Raw genomic sequence first — 18,240 nt, 5'->3', positions numbered from 1 at the left:
AGTCACGTGACCTCATAGGCTCATAATCACGTGACCTCAGACCCAATCAATGATCAATTAGGTTCGGGCATGGTCAGCACCCTGTCACTCGATCTTGAAGTGACGAACGACACCTCGTTTATGCAATCAATGTCTGAAAGGCTACACACGTCGCATATGAGGAAAAAAGCGCGGGAAATTTTGGCACCACTGTAGAGTGGTGCCAAAATCGTTGGGTGGGTTCATGGCTAGAGCCCTTTTTACCGCCGTGAGGCGGGCGCGCGCTACTGCAAGCGCAAGGGCTCTGGATAGAGCAAGCGCGGCACAGTAACGCATCGTGCTACAAGCTATAATGTTTATACAGTACACATATTACTCATTGGAGAATGGAGCATGCTCTAACTGATCAGGCTTGCATTAGTATAATGCGCGCACATTTGCTCTAACCAGAGCCATCTCGCTTGCAGTAGCGCGCGACCGCCGAAGGCGGCAAATATAATTGTGAAACAAGCGCGTCACGCAGTACGCGTATACTGTATACACATGGCTATGTACACGCGTACATTGTAAAATGAATTTGCTCTAATCAGATCATCGCTTGCAGTAGCGCGCCCGCTGAAGGCTTATGGTTATTTGAAAGTTGAACTAACGCCAAAAAGTTGAGACAAAGTTCTATTTTTCCGATTTTTACCAATTTGGTACCAAATGTTACTGGGCAGCGTTCAGCTAGTTTGTTATTTCGCCGAATTTTTATTCTATTTTTATGAAAATTATAGCCTGGGGTCCCGGTCGGGCCCCAGGTAACAAATATATAACGTAAAGAACACTTACCTGTACCCCCTGCATTTACTACAGCAGGCCCCGATATCAGTATTGAAAGTTTCGTCTCGTTAAGCTGATTAAGACTCGATTAATGCAGTATGTTTGCCCACCGCTTGCCAAATACTTTGAAAACACCTATAGGGAACCAACAGACCTCTATGTAGCTAATAGTGAGGGAGTGATCATCAAGAGCAGTGAAGGTTTCACTCAAGGAGACAATATTGCTACTGGTGGATATGCTCTTAGCACCAAGCCACTTATCGACCACCTGAGAAACATCATCAAACAGGTGTGGTTTGCAGATGATAGTGCTGCTGGTGGGAAATTGGAGGCCGTGTATAAGTGGTGGAAGGAGTTGCTCCAAGTTGGACCTAAGTATGGTTATTTTCCTAACCCATCTAAGAGCATTTTAGTAGTAAAAGACCCACAGATGATCGACCAGGCCAAGGCATTGTTTGGGGAGTTCAATATGCAAATAACATCAGGCACACGGCATCTTGGTGCAGTACTTGGCAATACAGGTGTCAAAGATCAGTACATTTCCGATAAGGTCCAAGGGTGGTGTAAAGACATCAAGATGCTAGCTGATATTGCAGAATCTGAGCCTCAAGCAGCCTACTCAGCCTACATCTCTGGCATCCAACACAGATGGAAGTTTGTTCAAAGGACTGTTCCTCACATCTCTGAAGCCATGGAGCCGCTAGAACATGAGATAAGACAATGTATGTAAACTCCTCCCTAAATCTGGTGTACGTATAATGGGGGACTTTAATGTTGACCTTCTTAAAGTGAATGGTGACGCTGGTCATGGCAACTATACTCTTTTTGAAGAATGCTTATTTAGAAATGGTTTCGCTCCTGTTATTTCGATACCTACACATGAGAGACCAAATTGCAAACCATCTTGTATTGACAACATCCTCACAAATGACCCTGGTAACTGTGTTCTCTCAGGTTGTATAACAGATAGAATTGGTGACCATGCTCCAACATTTGAATTCACTGACATCGAATTCGAGGTTGGTCCAAAAAGTGAAAAACATGTCCAGTACTACGACTTCAGCAATGCCAACCTTAATAAATTCCTAACCCTACTGAACACTGACCTCTCAAAGCTCCACACTTCTCATGAATTCTCGGATTTTACTAAATTATTTGATCATGTACTTGATTCAACATGCAAACTTGTAAAGCCAAAAACTACTAAACGGAATCCTATCAATAACCCCAGGATAACAGATAGTCTTTCATCAGCCGTTGAAAAAAAAACATGAATTAAAAGATGCCTGGATTACATCTAAAACTAAGGCAAACCCTGAAGGAAACCAGGATCTCGAGCAAACCTTCAAGGTATACCGAAGGATCCTCAAATCTGTAATTAACACTGCAAAAAATACTTACTCTTGCAACCAAATCATAGAAAATAAGCACGACCGTAAGAAGACATGGCAAATCATTAATGAACTCAGAGGGAAGTGTAAAAAGAGTATCAAACCCTCATTTATAATCGACAACAGAAAAATAACAGATAGAAGGGTTATTGCAAACGAGTTCAACAAATACTTTAACTCCATTGCCTCCACTCTAAATGAATCAATAGCTGACCTGCCTATACAAGAGTTACCAACAGTATGTTCTTAAACCCCTGTGATTCTGAGGAAATCGAAAAAATTGTTAAAACCTTCCAGGGTGACAAGGCTAGTGACATATCAATAGCTGTTCTTAAGAAATGTTGCACTACAATCTCTAAGCACCTAGCTGGTTTCCTAAACTCATTCATGAAGCTGGGTCTATTTCCAAATATTCTCAAAATAGGTAAGGTCACCCCCGTATTTAAGAAAGGAGACCCACAGCTGTTTGATAACTACAGGCCTATATCCATTCTACCTATCTTTGGTAAGATATTTGAAAAAGTAATTTACTGCCGATTATATAGCTTCTTTACTTCACATATGGTCATATACGATAAACAGTTTGGATTCAGATCCAACCACTCAACGGCACATGCCATCAATTACTCCATTGACCACATTCTTAAAAACCTAGAAAGTAAGAATCACGTAATTGGCATATTCATTGACTTAAGCAAAGCGTTTGACACAATCGACCACAGAAAATTACTTGTCAAACTTGAACACTATGGCATAAGAGGGCCCTGTCTTGACCTAATTGAAAGCTATTTGTGTAACCGACAGCAGTATGTTGATTTCCAAAATACACACTCTGATCACTGCAAAATTGAATATGGGGTACCACAGGGATCAGTTCTAGGCCCTCTCCTCTTCTTACTCTACATTAATGACATTACCAACTCTAGCAAACTTGGACACTTCATACTGTTTGCAGATGACACGAACATATTTGTTGCTGGAAAAACTGAACAAGAAGCCTATTTGAATGCTAATAAAGTACTTGAATCTGTAAATGACTATATGGAATCTAACTTGCTGCACATTAACCAAAGCAAATCGGTCTACATGTTATTCAGACCTGGCCGGTACTCGTCCTGTGCACGTGCTCGTGAATATGGCTCTGAGAACTCACTCACGTTATCAGGCAACACGCTTACACGAGTAGATAAAGTGAGATTCCTTGGTGTTATCATAGACCATGAACTATCCTGGGAACCCCAACTAGATAACATAAAAAGTAAACTAACTACAAGTATAGCTATAATTAAACGTATTATGAAGTTTATTCCAGAAACAGAGTACCATAAGCTGTATGACTCCTTATTCAAGTCTCATATGAGCTACTGTATCAGTAGCTGGGGTGGTGTCACACCTTATAGACTATCTAAACTGTTCTCCATCCAAAAAAGATGTGTACGCCTTCTATTTGGAAGCAAACCAAGCTTTGACCGGGCAGAGTATTATGAAACATGTGCACGTGCAAGACCATACAGTGAACACATCGCAAAAAGGAGCTTTGCTTTGGAAAACACTAAGCCAATATTCAATACCGAGAAAATCATGTCAATCCACAACCTGTACACCCAACATATATCCACTGAACTGTTTAAAATCTTGAAACTGCATCAACCTATCTCTCTGACAAGTTTATTCCAAACAAGTTCCAGAGCATGTAGCCAAACTATGCGGGTCCCCCGACTCAAACTTGAAATTTCTAAACACAATTTTGTCTCCAAAGGTACGACTATATGGAACAGTTTGGTTGATAAAATATTCGACAAATGCACTCCTAATGAAAACAATGTCATGGTCCCTGGCTCTAGTAAATTTTCCGACCTTTCCTCCCCCATCTCAATTATCAAGAGCCGTATCAAAAAGCTCTTACTTGAAACCCAGCAATTGACAACACCTGGGCGTGAAATTGAGTGGCTCCCCCTAAATAGCTGGGGCATTGAACCAGCTTAGTCAATCAGCATCCCATCCCTTGCATACAATTAATTACAAAAGCGCTAATTATACCTGTTTCAAAAGCATCCTGTCTGGAAGTTCCCTGACTGCCGTGTGAATCTTTGGATCTATTTTTGGATCTATTTTTATATTGATATAATTTTTATATACCTATATATTCCTCGCATAATTTCCATGTCCGCCTGAACAAACCTGGCACCATCAAATCTTACTCTAGAAACCCCAGAACTCATCAAGCCTAGTCTGAATTCAAAACTAGTTGACCAGCTACGTACAGTTTCCTGGACAACTGGAACCTTTTGGGCCATGCACAAGCCAATAGCATGTATGGTCCTGCAGTGGGGTCTCCTTGTCCTAGGATCTGTGTTTTGATCCGTCTTTTCTTAAAATTTTCCATTTGTGTCACTTAGAATCACCTTTTAAAAATGTTAATCGACACCACTGGTCCTAGTTAAATTTAGCCATGGCACGACTACTCGAACGTAACAGTTAAATAGGTGTGACATACTATTATATTCTTATAATTATATCATATGAATTGATTGCACTGCTAATAAATAAAATACTTTGTTTTACTAATACTTTGTTTTACTCTGAATTTTCAACATTTGAAGACTACCTCCTGCCATCCAACAACAACTCTATATTCCTAACTGACTGTTCACATACTGAGCTCATGGAAATAATTTCCAAGTTGGAAAATGGCAAATCTAGTGATATCCCAATCCGTGTGATCAAAAAGTCAGCTCATCTAATCTGCCCTGTTTTAGCCCAACATTTCAACAAACTGATGATGAGCGGGGTATTTCCCGATGTATTGAAAGTTGGGAAAGTTACTCCTATATTTAAGAAAGGAAACGAAGAGGATGTAGGAAACTACAGACCTGTCTCTACTCTGCCCATATTTGGTAAGATATTTGAAAAAGTGATATACAGCCGTATCTATAGTTTCGCTTTGTCACAAAATATCCTTGGTGAAAACCAATTTGGATTCCGCAAGTCCCATTCTACTAGCCATGCTGTTAACTAATATTCACTAACTGTTATGCAGATTTTGTCCAATCTTCTGTTCTTGATGAACGTATAGGAGATCATCAAGCTATTATGTGTGAGATAGATTGTAAAGTACCTATAGCTCCTAAATTTGAGAAGGTTGAAATTAGAAATCATTGTAAACGTAATGTTAAACAATTCTTAGACTATCTAGATACCTGTTCTGATTACAGTCCACTATTGGAAAGTACAGATGTTGAAGCTATCACTGCTGGCCTTTGTCATCATATTGAACAGGCATATGCAACCTTCTTCCCTTGCAAGACCATAGAAAGGCATGAAAAGTTCATACATAAACCTTCTACTGAACTTTTAAATGCCATTAATCATACACATTTTCTTCTAAAGAAATTCCGTAAAAAGAAGGATAAGAGAGACAATGGAAATTGCAATGAATGTGGTACATGTAGCAAATGTATAAAGTGTAATGAGGCCTGGGATTGCTACAAGATTCAGAGAAATATTAGAAATAAATTAGCTAAAACCTGCAAAAAGGCTATTGTAATCGATGATCTACAAGTTAAAAGTGCCAAGAATGATCTTAAAGGGATATGGAAAACTATCAAACTGGCATCAAATATGACCCCTGGTACAACTAATTGTCAAACTATCAATGAGAATGATCCTGAGCTATTTAACTTTCATTTTGCAAATGTTGGATCAAGATTACAAAATCAGGCCCCCAATATTGAAAGAGTTAGTTTTACTGATTTTTTACCTCCTAGAACTTCTAATATCTCATTTGATAGATTCCAAGAAATAAATGAAACTGATATCCTAATGTATGTCGAAACGCTCAAGAATGACAAGGCCTCATATGACAATGTGCCTCTATTTTTACTTAAGCAAGCTGTACCGCACATAGTTGAGCCACTGACCCACATAGTCAATCTGAGCCTTAATACAGGTGTTGTACCAACCCTTTGTAAAAAAGCTAGAGTAAATCCCATCCATAAGGCAGGAATGAAAGATGATCCTAATAATTACAGGCCAATATCCATCCTTCCACTTGTAGGAAAACTTATAGAATACTTTGTCGGCAAGCAACTCACTGATTACATGGAAGAGAACAAACTTTTCATCCGGCATCAATATGGCTTTCGGAAAAATCACTCCACAACTTATCTGATGTACGATCTGATGGACGAAATATATATGAGTAAATCTAAGTCTTATAAACCAGGAATCATCTTTCTTGATCTTAAGAAGGCCTTTGACACAGTGAATCATGAAATATTGCTTCAAAAATTGGCATATTATGGAATTGGTGGCATTGCTTTAACCTGGTTTAAGAACTTCTTATCTTGTAGATATCAATGCACTAGGATCAATGGCAATCTAAGCTCATTTTTAGAAGTTCTGAGTGGTGTACCACAAGGAAGCATCATTGGGCCTATATTATTTAGTATCTTCATAAATGACATAATTTATGCCTGTAACCTATCTAAGCCCTTTCTATTTGCAGATGATGGTGCACTATTCTTTGATCAAACCTGCAGAAGCACATTTATAAACATGAAAATAGAACTTATGACAATCTTTAAATGGCTCAGTGTAAATAAATTATCATTCAATGAAAAGAAGACTGAATTCCTATTGTTTGATTCTGTTGATCAACATGATGAATTAACCATTGAATGTAATGAGGTAACTTTCACAATCAAGGAGTGCAAAGAGACAAAATATCTTGGCCTCATTCTAGATAGTAAATTAAACTTCAAAAGCCATGTAGATTATATTATTAAGAAGGTCATGAAGATAATTGGTGCCATGTATAGAAGTAAAGCACTGCTACCCATTAAATATAGGAAAATGTTTGCCAATGCACTCATGTTGCCACAATTCGATTATTTAGACACGATCTATTGTAGAGCTGGCAAGACAAAACTTGCTGAACTTGACACTCTGTACAAAAAGGTAGCCAAAATAGCTCTCAACGTTCGACAAACAGAGAGCAGCCTTAATGTTTATAGAGACATGAAATGGTTACCACTCCATCTTAGACGACAACTCCATCTGTCAAATTATATGTTTAGAATCATCCATGACAATTGTCCTACAAACTTTATGAACAAATTTAGTTACATATCAGGAGGTAGTAGGAGCGGCGAAAGCTGCAACCTATATGTTAATAGATCAACATCACATAAAAACTTTCAATACTTGGGGGCAAAATGTTGGAATAATGTTCCAACAGATCTACGAAATCTGCCCGATGTTAAAAGCTTTAGTGATTCGTATAAGAAACAGCTACTCTCATCTATAACAACAGACCCTAATTATACCGTCGACAATTCATATGACAAATTTTACACTGCAATCATAGTCGACGATAACTAAGTATCTTCTAATTCTTTTAAGGGGGCCGGGGGGGGTCTTCATCAAAATTCTCTCGAAATCGACTTTATAATTGTTTCTGATAGAGGGGAGTGATATCTATCAGCTGCTTTTGGTCCCATGGAAAAATATTGTTCCTAGCCGAAATTATCGCCGGTCAAAGGTCAGCGCTTATGTGTAATTGTATTGTGCGAGCGATTTTCAATCGCGCGTTCTGAAAATCGAGTCTAAAAATCTATCTTCTCCTAAATTTTTTGAGCAATCACCCTCAAACTTTCAGGATATGTTCTTAGGATCAGTCAGAAGAGAACTCTAGAGCCAGAATTTTGAGATAGGCCTTTAAAGATTTTTAATTCGATTTTGAAAATCTTGGACCTCTAAAAATCAAGGTCCAAGATTTTCAAAATCGAATTAAAAATCTTTAAAGGCCTATCTCAAAATTCTGGCTCTAGAGTTCTCTTCTAACTGATCCTAAGAACATATCCTGAAAGTTTGAGGGTGATTGCTCAAAAAATGTAGGAGAAGATAGATTTTTAGACTCGATTTTCAGAACGCGCGATTGAAAATCGCTCGCGCAATACAATTACACATAAGCGCTGACCTTTGACCGGCGATAATTTCGGCTAGGAACAATATTTTTTCATGGGACCAAAAGCAGCTGATTGATATCACTCCCCTCTATCAGAAACAACTATAAAGTCGATTTCGAGAGAATTTTGATGAAGACCCCCCCCCCCGGCCCCCTTAAATCTGAGGTATATAATTGATGTATCGAAAGGATTTTCCCTTTTTTTACCACCTTACCATTTTGATTGATTTTGCACATGACTGACATGTTTTAACTGGAGAAAGGGTTCGCACAGTGGTAGTTTTATAAACCACTTTTAATTTATTGACCTATTATACCTAGTGGTAGTTTTATAGACCACATTTAATTTATTTACTTATTATACTTAGTATTTATTTTTGGTGACTGTATCACCCAGTTTTAACATTTGATAATTGTACAGTTTATTGACGACACATTGACTGAATGTTATTTTATATTCTAATTTATATTCTAGATATTTTATTTATTTCTCAACAGACGACAACTTCCTGTTTTTTCTTCTATATTAGTTACTTTTACAGACTTTTTTACAAGGACATTGACAGATGATACTCACATTAGGCATTCATTATTGCATCTAAATTATTTCACTTGCATTAGGTTTAGAAATTTATTCTCTGGTTAACAGATTTCAAATGTTTAATTAATTTGTAGTATGACAGTAAGGTATATAAGAAGTTATTTAATTTTGCTTGGGCTATTATATTGACTATTGAGGTTTAATGATGATATGGAATTTGAATTCTATATAAATTTACACTATGTGGTTGGGGCATTTTGCATAGTAAATATGGTTACTACTCCTATATATCATATTATTTGATTGGTATTCGATTTCTGATTATTTCTCTAGGAATATGATTATCATATCTCAATTTGGCTTTAGGTAGGGTGCCCCGCTAAAAGAACTGGATTCTTCCAGGAAGCATCCCGTGCACAGACCTTGGTCTACATATGTATTAAATTATTAACCATTCATTCTGTATGTGCACGAAAATTTATTTCAATCAATATCATATGAATTGATTGCACTGCTAATAAATAAGATACTTTGTTTTACTAAAAAAATACTTTGTTTTACTAAAAAAATACTTTGTTTTACTAACTGTAATATATCATTTTTCAAGACACAGTCTAGTTTATGTTTTAAGCTGTTTATATTTATAAATACAATAATTGTTATACTACAATTATTCAATTGCTTTGATAATATCTTACAGGTTAAGATTATGTCGTTGGCTAAAGCCTTTACACCTCGTAATGGAATGAGGTACTCCCGACATCCTCTACCAAAAATGTGGAAAGTGACTGTTTGTGGTATAACAGCGTTCGTTTCTGGTCTTTATGCATATGACATGCACTGGGAGAAAATGATGCAGAAATTCGAACTAGACACTGGTGATATTCATCTTTATCCCCTGACAGATGTTCCAGATGTTTGGGACGAACATATCAAGAGAAACATTCCAATGAGAAAGTTTGAGCCATTGGGACATAAGGCAACTGAAATAACATCTGATACTGTGCGACCAATACGTGGAATTGAAGATGTGGAAGGTGCTCCTATTTGGAGTAATGATGAGTATAACAAAATCATCTACTACAAGAAATCAGAGTAGCGCCTATCAATCTACTTAGTTGTGTTCTGGATTATTGCATCATATCAATAGAGGATACTTGGTGGAGGAAACTGTTAAATTATTGAAAAATATTGGGAGATCAAGTAGAAAAGTAAAACAACCAATAAGAGAAATAGCTTGTTTGTTATCACAACATTATCCTATTATCATTTCGACTGCAGTGTTGACAGCATCAAGAGCTATACTCATTAAATCTAAATAACATAATATTGTGATTGCATTTATTAATTTAACTGCCAAAACATATAAATTTAAAACAGTATGTTAATTGGTGGTCTACATATTATGTTACTGAAACACAGAATGTAAGATTGAAATGAAAGTATTACTGTGTTTCACAGAAATAGACGATTTTCATGGGTATTATATTACATACATTTTGATTTGTGAACATGCACCCTTGTCAAGTTGGTTTAGATTTTGTAAATTATTCACTTGGCCTATTCATTTTATCAATCGTCCCAAAAATAAATGAGTTGCTAAAGCTTTAACCCATTAGGGACGACGAGTTTTAAAGTTTGCCGATTTTGATGCCGTTTAACACACTAGGTCACTTTACAGCAAAAATGAGATATCCAAAAAAGCTAATCTGTATCTCGTTTACTTTAAAAGATACAGCTATGGTCGCATACGACCCACTCGTCCGGGTCGCAAACGACCCATCACGGTTTTTCGGCTTTAACTTCTGAAACAAAGACGTTAGGATAAAATAAAATAAAAAGCATAAGTTAAAAACATATGGTCAATACTGTGTGACTCTAACTTTTTTAAAATAAAGAATTTGGGTCATTAACGACCCACTCGGCTCACTTGCTTATTACTACATATGTCCATGTAACTTCTTGAATTCAGCCTAAAGCATGACATCATAAGTTCAAAATCGCCTCTCAGCAAGTGATAATCATCATAAACTGCGAAAAGTCGGTTAAATGGGTCATTAGCGACCCACTAAGACCACAAAATTGATTAATTAAATATAATGTTGTCAAACTTTTACAAATATTAGTATAAAAACATGTTATATCTTGGTCATTACTCCTGTACGTTGATTTAAATTTTAAAATCGATCAACTGGGTCAATAACGACCCACTCGGAAGTTGAACCACGACATTAATTATCAGTATCATGTTGTTCTACCATCAAGAAAGACACTCGTAGGTCTTAATTCCACGCAAACCACGGGTGGCTGACTACTAGCCCTTCTGAGATCTGGAGTCTCACGGTAATCTGCAGATCACGTCACCCAATGACTGACGAATAATGGGCAGAATTGGATTGATAGGTAGGTGAGTTTATCAGCTGTTAGTACACGACCGTAATGTCGTGAGACAGCAAACAACATGCCTATCTTTTCCCGATTCCTAGAACGTCCAAGAAGAACTATACAACTGCTGGATTCAGATTTCAGATGGCTGCATCTACTCTCTTCGCAGCTCCCTTTTTTTACTTCTTAGGGGCCGTTCATATATTACGTAATCACTTATTGGACAATTTTTACGCCCCCCCCCCCCCCCCCCCACCACATAGCTATTATGTCAAAATTACACAAGCTTAATCATTTGGAAACTCCCCTCCCTCTCGGCCGATTACGTAATACTTGTTTTCGTTTTGAAAGCTGCCTCGTTGTTGCGGGGTTTGTTACCCAAAACGAGGTAGTTGTCTGAGAGATTGCAGGTTGCAGCACCGCCAGCCAAATGGGGGGGGGGGGGGGGGGGGGCTTTTTCCTTGTCCTTCTTCACAGAGCTGTAGATGTAGCCATCTGAATGCAGCAGTTGTTTAGTTATTCTCGTACTTTCTAGGAATGAAAAAAACATACTGGCATGTTGGATTAGAATATGCAATTTGACCACTCGTCTTTCAGTATTTACCCAAGGTTACATGATATCTCGTATACTTCGTTCAGGGGATTTTTCTTGAGTGACATGATCTGATCACCGTGGGACCCTGGGTCTCAAGCGGTGGGTTGTAGCAGGTCGTTTACCAAGATTCGAAATTGACGAAAAAGGTAACAGAATCTAATAAGCAACAACAACAGCATGGCTATTACCTAGCAAGTTAGGAACGAGGGCCGATTCCTTTTCTTTTGCGGCACGGCCACGGTCCTTTCGGTACAGATTTTCACGCACCATAGTATTATAGTCAGGACGCAACTCCAGGCATATGCAGTAGTGTTATTCTCGCAGCTCTTTGATGAGTGATGACGGCCCTTCAGTTGGCCCTGGATCTCAGAAGGGCTAGTAGTCAGCCACCCGTGGTTTGCGTGGAATTAAGACCTACGAGTGTCTTTCTTGATGGTGGAACAGCATGATACTGATAATAATTGATGAGGTGGTTCAACTTCCGAGTGGGTCGTTATTGACCCAGTTGATCGATTTTAAAAGTTAAATCAACGTACAGGAGTAATGACCAAGATATAACATGTTTTTATACTAATATTTGTAAAAGTTTGACAACATTATATTTAATTAATCAATTTTGTGGTCCTAGTGGGTCGCTAATGACCCATTTAACCGATTTTTCGCAGTTTATGATGATTATCACTTGCTGAGAGGCGATTTTGAACTTATGATGTCATGCTTTAGGCTGAATTCAAGAAGTTACATGGACATATGTAGTAATAAGCAAGTGAGCCGAGTGGGTCGTTAATGACCCAAATTCTTTATTTTTAAAAAGTTAGAGTTACACAGTATTGACCATATGTTTTTAACTTATGCTACAGTTTTTATTTTATCCTAACGTCTTTGTTTCAGAAGTTAAAGCCGAAAAACCGTGATGGGTCGTTTGCGACCCGGACGAGTGGGTCGTATGCGACTGCAGTTAGTAAACAGCGTCTAGCTCTGTTTGTGAACATCTGATTATCACGGGCTTTTCATATGTCTCAAGGAAATCGTTGCCCGCAACTATTTTGTCCTCAACAAAATAAGCCTACATAAAGTTTTAATGTCCCAATCAAGGCAAGAAGTAAAGTGAAATATTTTCCAATTATGACGACTAATTAGCCTAATTATTTAGTTGTTAGTAATTAATTGGGTCTCGACTGGAAAGTCAATAATGTAGCCCAATAAATTTTGAGCATATGTGCGAAAGATTCGTTGCGTTTAGTATTATGGTTTGTCCTCTATAGCCTCTAGAAAAGGTGGGTCGTAAACGACCCTATCGTCCCTAATGGGTTAAATTGAAAATTTTGAATCTTAATAACTAATAATAACTAAAATACATGATTTCAAACTATACACTTAACACTACCAATCAAGATAGCATAATAATTGTTCAACAATCTAACACAACTATTTTAACAGATCATGTAGCTGTAGTTGTAACATGTAGCCCCAAACCTTGATGAAAGTCGACGGCAACAGAGATGGGTTACTCTTCATAGGTTACATAAATCATTCTTTTCAAGATCTTTCTTTTTCTTTTAAATTGTATTAATATTAAATCTATTATACAGGATAACAATAAAAAAGATTATTAATTTTACGATCGAAATTCAAAATTCTAATTCATAACTCTTGTAACTCTTGTAATTTTTGTAACTCTTGTAACTCTTGTAACTCTTGTAAGTCTTGTAACTCTTGTAGGACTGAACCAGGATCACAGCTGTTTTGCGTGTGGTGATGAGGTTGGTGTGCGGATCTTCAACTGTGATCCTGTAAAACAGCTGCAGTTTCAGAATTTTAATCATGGTATTGGTCACGTGGAGATGCTGTTTAGGTGTTGTTATCTCGCACTCGTCGGTGGAGGTTTAGTTTCAGTTACTTTCAGTTACTTTCAGTTACTTTCAGTTTAAAAGTGTTTCTATAGATCAATCAGCTTCTAAGAGGTACAGGTAGAATGACATTTATTCCTTATGGCGGAAAATTTCCTTCAAATTATATTATGTTTTATGATATCATGTTCACTGTATAAAATAGTCACGTGGTATGGCGTCATGTCACGTGGTGTGACGTCATGCCACGTGGTGTGACCAGCAGCCACTAACACTCCTCTCTCCCCAGGACAGGACCCCACGTGGGACACCACCAAGGTAGTAGTATGGGAGGACCAGATCCAGCGTCCAGTCTGCGAGATAGAGATGTCCCACCCCGTACTGAGCGTGAAGCTGAAGAGGGACCGGATAGTTGTAGTGACTTTAGAGGAAGTGTACGTGTACACATTGGATCACAACCCTGTCCTACTGCTGTGTTACTCTACTAGTGTCAACCCTGCTGGGTTAACAGAACTGTGCACCACCACCTCACTCTTAGCGTTCCCTGGGGTGGACAAAGGGCAGGTCTCCCTGGTTAACATAGCGGAGGATTCCCAGAGTCAGATGCGGATGATCCCCGCGCACACGGGCCCACTCGCTATACTCTCCCTAAACATGCAGGGCACCATGCTCGCCACCGCGTCCGACAAAGGGACGCTCATCAGAATATTTGACACACATACGTGCTTGTTGTTGTACGAGTTACGGCGGGGCACTAACAAAGCTCACATTTCCAGTGTAGCCTTCAACAGACTATCCAATCTTTTGTGTGTGACCTCAGATACCAAGACCCTCCATATCTTCTCACTGGATGGGAAGAGCAAGAGCAGGTCTGTTACTAAGCACACTTTGTCCCAGGGGCTACCGTCTGTCTGCTGTTTTGGGAATGATGAGAATACTGTCATTGTTATTAGTAGTTCGGGGTATTATTTTAAGATAAGGTGGAATGATAAGGGGGAGACTTTCAAGGAGGAGCAGTTTAAGTTCATGTTGTTGTCGGATGATTGAGGTGTGACGTTATGTCACGTGGTGTGACGTCATGTCATGATAACGTTTGGCTGTTACGTTATGCAGCCTGATTTGTTGTCAGCCTCAAGATAATTTTTATCCCCTAGAGACGCAGTAGAGAGCCTAAGTTATTTAAATTATCTTCAACAATGAGTAATTATTGTAGTTATTGTAATTTGAGATACTGTTTTCAACGGTACATCTTAATATAACCATGTGATATCACCCACATATTTAAATTGTAACGGTAACAACATCACACATTAAAATTTTCCCCAAATTTTCACTTTGAAATTTTACATTTTGATCAAGATGATCACTGTTTTATATGTAATAATTGCAATGTTTTCAGCCACTGTTCCACTGTTTTACAATATTTTCACTTGGTCGGACTTGTCCTCATAGCCAAAGTAGTTAACAATTGTGTGTAAATTATGCTGCCTTTAGCACTACACACCATCACAAGCTAATTATTTGCTCACCAAATACGTATAATCAAGTGTCGACACAAAGTGTCCTGAATCACATTTGCACCGAACCACCTTAATACTATATAATTCCACAACAGTCCCCCAAAGTTTCCTACAAGTAACTGACTCACCAGCCCAGTTAACATGGTGAGATACTCTCCAATACCAATGAAAGACAAGAACTGGAGACTGGTAGCTGCAGCGATATTGACTGCTGTATCTGGGACTTTGTTCTACAGACTCAAAACGGAGAAGGTTGAACTTATGGATAAAGCTGATGCGCTCGATCAGGGTTATAGTTAGAGGTACGACGTCATGGCACGGTGGTTTAACGTCATGGCAAGTGGTGTGACGTCATGTCACGTGACGTCACGGCACGTGGTGTGACGTCACGGCACGTGGTGTGACGTCACGTGTCGTCATGTCATGATATGAAGTGTTCTAATGTGGGTAATTACAGCTCGATTCTGTGAAACTTAATCAGCTGACTAGAAATGAAACAATCTTACCATGATCCCCGACACAGATACATTAGGGACTGAAATAAAGGAGCAAGACTTTATTATAATTGTACGAACGTTTTTTCTTGTTACATTACCTGTCGCTAAGTATTCATGTGTTGTTGGATAGACTATGGCAATGTAACAGTTAATCATTGTGTTGAATAGTATTATAAACAGCTTTTCAGGCGGCATTAATGTCCTTTTTAGTGTGTTTTCATACTTGTAACCAATATATATATATTTTAATGATACTATTTGTCTTTTTTACATCGCTTATTTACTTGATAAAATAAAATTATAATATTAAGTGTCTATTAAATATAATCGATGAAAGTGAAACTACAGAATATTTCCTTCAGCAGTCTAGTTAACCTATAATATAGATCACACTAGGTCTAAAATCTATGTTAATTTCCAATTGGTATCCCTCGTGAAATTTAAATTTGTCAATACATCTGGTTACATTTAAAAACCAAATATTCATTTTACATTTGATCACTAACTGTAGTCTATACGGCATATATAATATTTCTGTATCATACATAATATGATCACTTACAATGTAAACATGACCACTACAATGAACAGCCAATGTCTGAGGAGGTGTTGAATGAGTCAACGTCCAACGTACCGGCCAATGAAAAGTACACGCCCTTCGTAGGACCATGGCGCGTGATGAAGGACCGCGCGCTCGAGGAAAAAGAAGCGCACGAGCGCCGCGGACTTGAGAATCCGTGCAGACAACGGACCAAGAAAATGTGGGTCAGCCAGGAAGAAATGCACCGACAGAAAGTGCCCCTTTATTACAGGTAATTAGTCAGCTAAATAGTCAGTTAATTAGTTAATCAGTTAAAGAGTAGTATTATATCCTAAATCCACTTAATTTGCACTCCCACTATCTTGTTAAAAGTTTCCATATTATATCATAAGATGTACAGTTGTAAAACGCAGTAAGTATCAGTAAAATTAACTGTACTTTATCATCAATTTATTAATAATCAGTAAAATCAATTGTAGTTTATTTACAGGGACTATTGTGCTCACTGGTTTATCCCCTGGAGGAACTGTCTTGTTGACAACAACTGGACCCGCAAAGCTCATAAAACTGTCTGTCATGTAAGTCACGTGTCTGTCATGTAAGTCACGTGTCTGTCATGTAAGTCACGTGTCTGTCATGTAAGTCACGTGTCTGTCATGTAAGTCACGTGTCTGTCATGTAAGTCACGTGTTGAAGTCACACGTGCAAGTTAAGTCACGTGTGTAGTTTACAACTTCTTCGTGATGAACCTCAAGCTGAAAGGAGATGGTATAAAATAGCCAAAATATGGCTGACGCAACATGCGAACAATCCCTTGTATAATATAATTTATAATATACATAATAGTATATAATATTATGCATTATGAATGTTTGATATACCCTCCACTTTTTCAGCGCTGGAAGGAGGGTTGGGACCAGTGCCAGATAAGAGACAACCTGGATCGAGTAGCGGAGAAGAAATGTCTGAAGAAAGAGGGATTGTGGAGAAAAGTTCCATTTTCTGCTGAGATATTCGACAATAAGAGGGACAAGCTAATGGCGAATGACAGCGGTACGCGCGAACTTTTTACTAGCTTTTTTTGTATATTTTTGTATGGTAGTGCACCACTTTTATGCGCAAAACGCGCGCATAAACAGCGCGCGTAATCGCTATATTATCGCCCTGGAATTTTACAACTGCATTTTATGTTCATCATAAATTTGTGATATTTGGAGAATTCGTAGATGCAAGTTCCTATAATACGAACACCATTATCATTCTGACAGTTGCTATTCCAAGCGAAGTGGTCGACATTTTCAATATTGAAGGGGCTTCAGAAGACGGAGTTCAGCTTGAAAAATAACAAAAAACGTATGCTTTTATTGCTTTATTTCCCAGCATCTATTGCAACCGTTTTGGATGATTACTAAATTCATCTTCAAACTAAACGATTCTTTCAGGTTGGCAGTTCGGATACGATATCCGCGGTAGACCAATTCGGAGACGTATGGCTGAAGCTCAAGTAGAAGTTTAGACTATAAACTCGCTGAAGGATAGATTTAAAGTACCAGGATCAAGAGATAGCGTATGAGTTGTGGACATTATTAATTGTTATTAAGTTATTCTACTTCTAGGCTTTTGATTACTGGGCGAACAATTTTGTATTTAGATTAGATTGAAGTACACCGGAATCCGGATGGCGGATTATCCAATATCGTGAACGTAATTCATTAATGAATACACACTAAGTTATTATTAATATGATCTGTGATAAATTAGAAACTTAATCAATTGTACTCAAAACGATCCGTTTTATTTCAAGTGGATTATTAAAATGATTAAAAATCTCGAGTATAAAATATTAAAAGTTTTAACAACAGCCTTAATCGCAAATTAGGTGATGGGTCCCCATCCTAATCAGACAAAATATGCCCTCGTCTCATTACTTTCATTCAACATTAACTGATTACACTGCGCATGAAAACTTTTCAGCTGTTAAAAAAGGGGGCCTTCCCCGCACTGATCCCTCAAATAGATATTAACCGCTCACACTGTTGAACTGTAGTTAAGGTTCAGTTCCATTGCATGACCTTGTAATGTGGCAATCCGAACCTATCCAGATTAAGTTAAGCAGCGTAGTACCTCCTCGTTGTGTCGTATCAAGTCGTT

The 18,240-nt window shown here is 38.1% G+C and overlaps 2 protein-coding genes across 2 annotated transcripts; both read left to right on the top strand.

Annotated features, from left to right (window-relative positions):
• Positions 1-13,119: 13,119 nt before the first annotated feature.
• LOC134814005 (WD repeat domain phosphoinositide-interacting protein 3-like) lies at positions 13,120-15,818 on the top strand. The gene is made up of 3 exons (XM_063821963.1): positions 13,120-13,201; positions 13,404-13,565; positions 13,821-15,818. The coding sequence occupies exons 1-3, from the start codon at positions 13,162-13,164 to the stop codon at positions 14,576-14,578; spliced, it is 960 nt and encodes a 319-aa protein (XP_063678033.1). The 5' UTR covers positions 13,120-13,161; the 3' UTR covers positions 14,579-15,818.
• A 325-nt stretch (positions 15,819-16,143) lies between these two features.
• LOC134814191 (uncharacterized) lies at positions 16,144-17,870 on the top strand. Its single transcript, XM_063822248.1, has 4 exons — positions 16,144-16,360; positions 16,580-16,667; positions 16,986-17,142; positions 17,532-17,870. The coding sequence occupies exons 1-4, from the start codon at positions 16,227-16,229 to the stop codon at positions 17,603-17,605; spliced, it is 453 nt and encodes a 150-aa protein (XP_063678318.1). The 5' UTR covers positions 16,144-16,226; the 3' UTR covers positions 17,606-17,870.
• The last annotated feature ends 370 nt before the right edge of the window (positions 17,871-18,240 follow it).

The sequence above is a fragment of the Bolinopsis microptera genome, chromosome 4 (genome assembly GCF_026151205.1).
Source record: "Bolinopsis microptera isolate Bmic1 chromosome 4, MBARI_Bmic_1.0, whole genome shotgun sequence".
In the NCBI taxonomy this organism is placed as follows: Eukaryota; Metazoa; Ctenophora; class Tentaculata; order Lobata; family Bolinopsidae; genus Bolinopsis; species Bolinopsis microptera.
Note: the sequence above shows the minus strand (reverse complement) of the source record. Positions and strands in the feature narration are given on the sequence as shown.

Excerpts from the sequence above, each read along its gene's own strand:
- LOC134814005 (XM_063821963.1), top strand. The coding sequence starts at position 13,162 with ATGAAAGTCGACGGCAACAGAGATGGGTTACTCTTCATAG. Across the intron at positions 13,202-13,403 it reads AGATGGGTTACTCTTCATAG|GACTGAACCAGGATCACAGC; the intron begins GTTACATAAATC and ends TAACTCTTGTAG. Across the intron at positions 13,566-13,820 it reads TCTCGCACTCGTCGGTGGAG|GACAGGACCCCACGTGGGAC; the intron begins GTTTAGTTTCAG and ends CTCTCTCCCCAG.
- LOC134814191 (XM_063822248.1), top strand. The coding sequence starts at position 16,227 with ATGAAGGACCGCGCGCTCGAGGAAAAAGAAGCGCACGAGCGCCGCGGA. Across the intron at positions 16,361-16,579 it reads AAAGTGCCCCTTTATTACAG|GGACTATTGTGCTCACTGGT; the intron begins GTAATTAGTCAG and ends GTTTATTTACAG. Across the intron at positions 17,143-17,531 it reads GCTAATGGCGAATGACAGCG|GTTGGCAGTTCGGATACGAT; the intron begins GTACGCGCGAAC and ends CGATTCTTTCAG.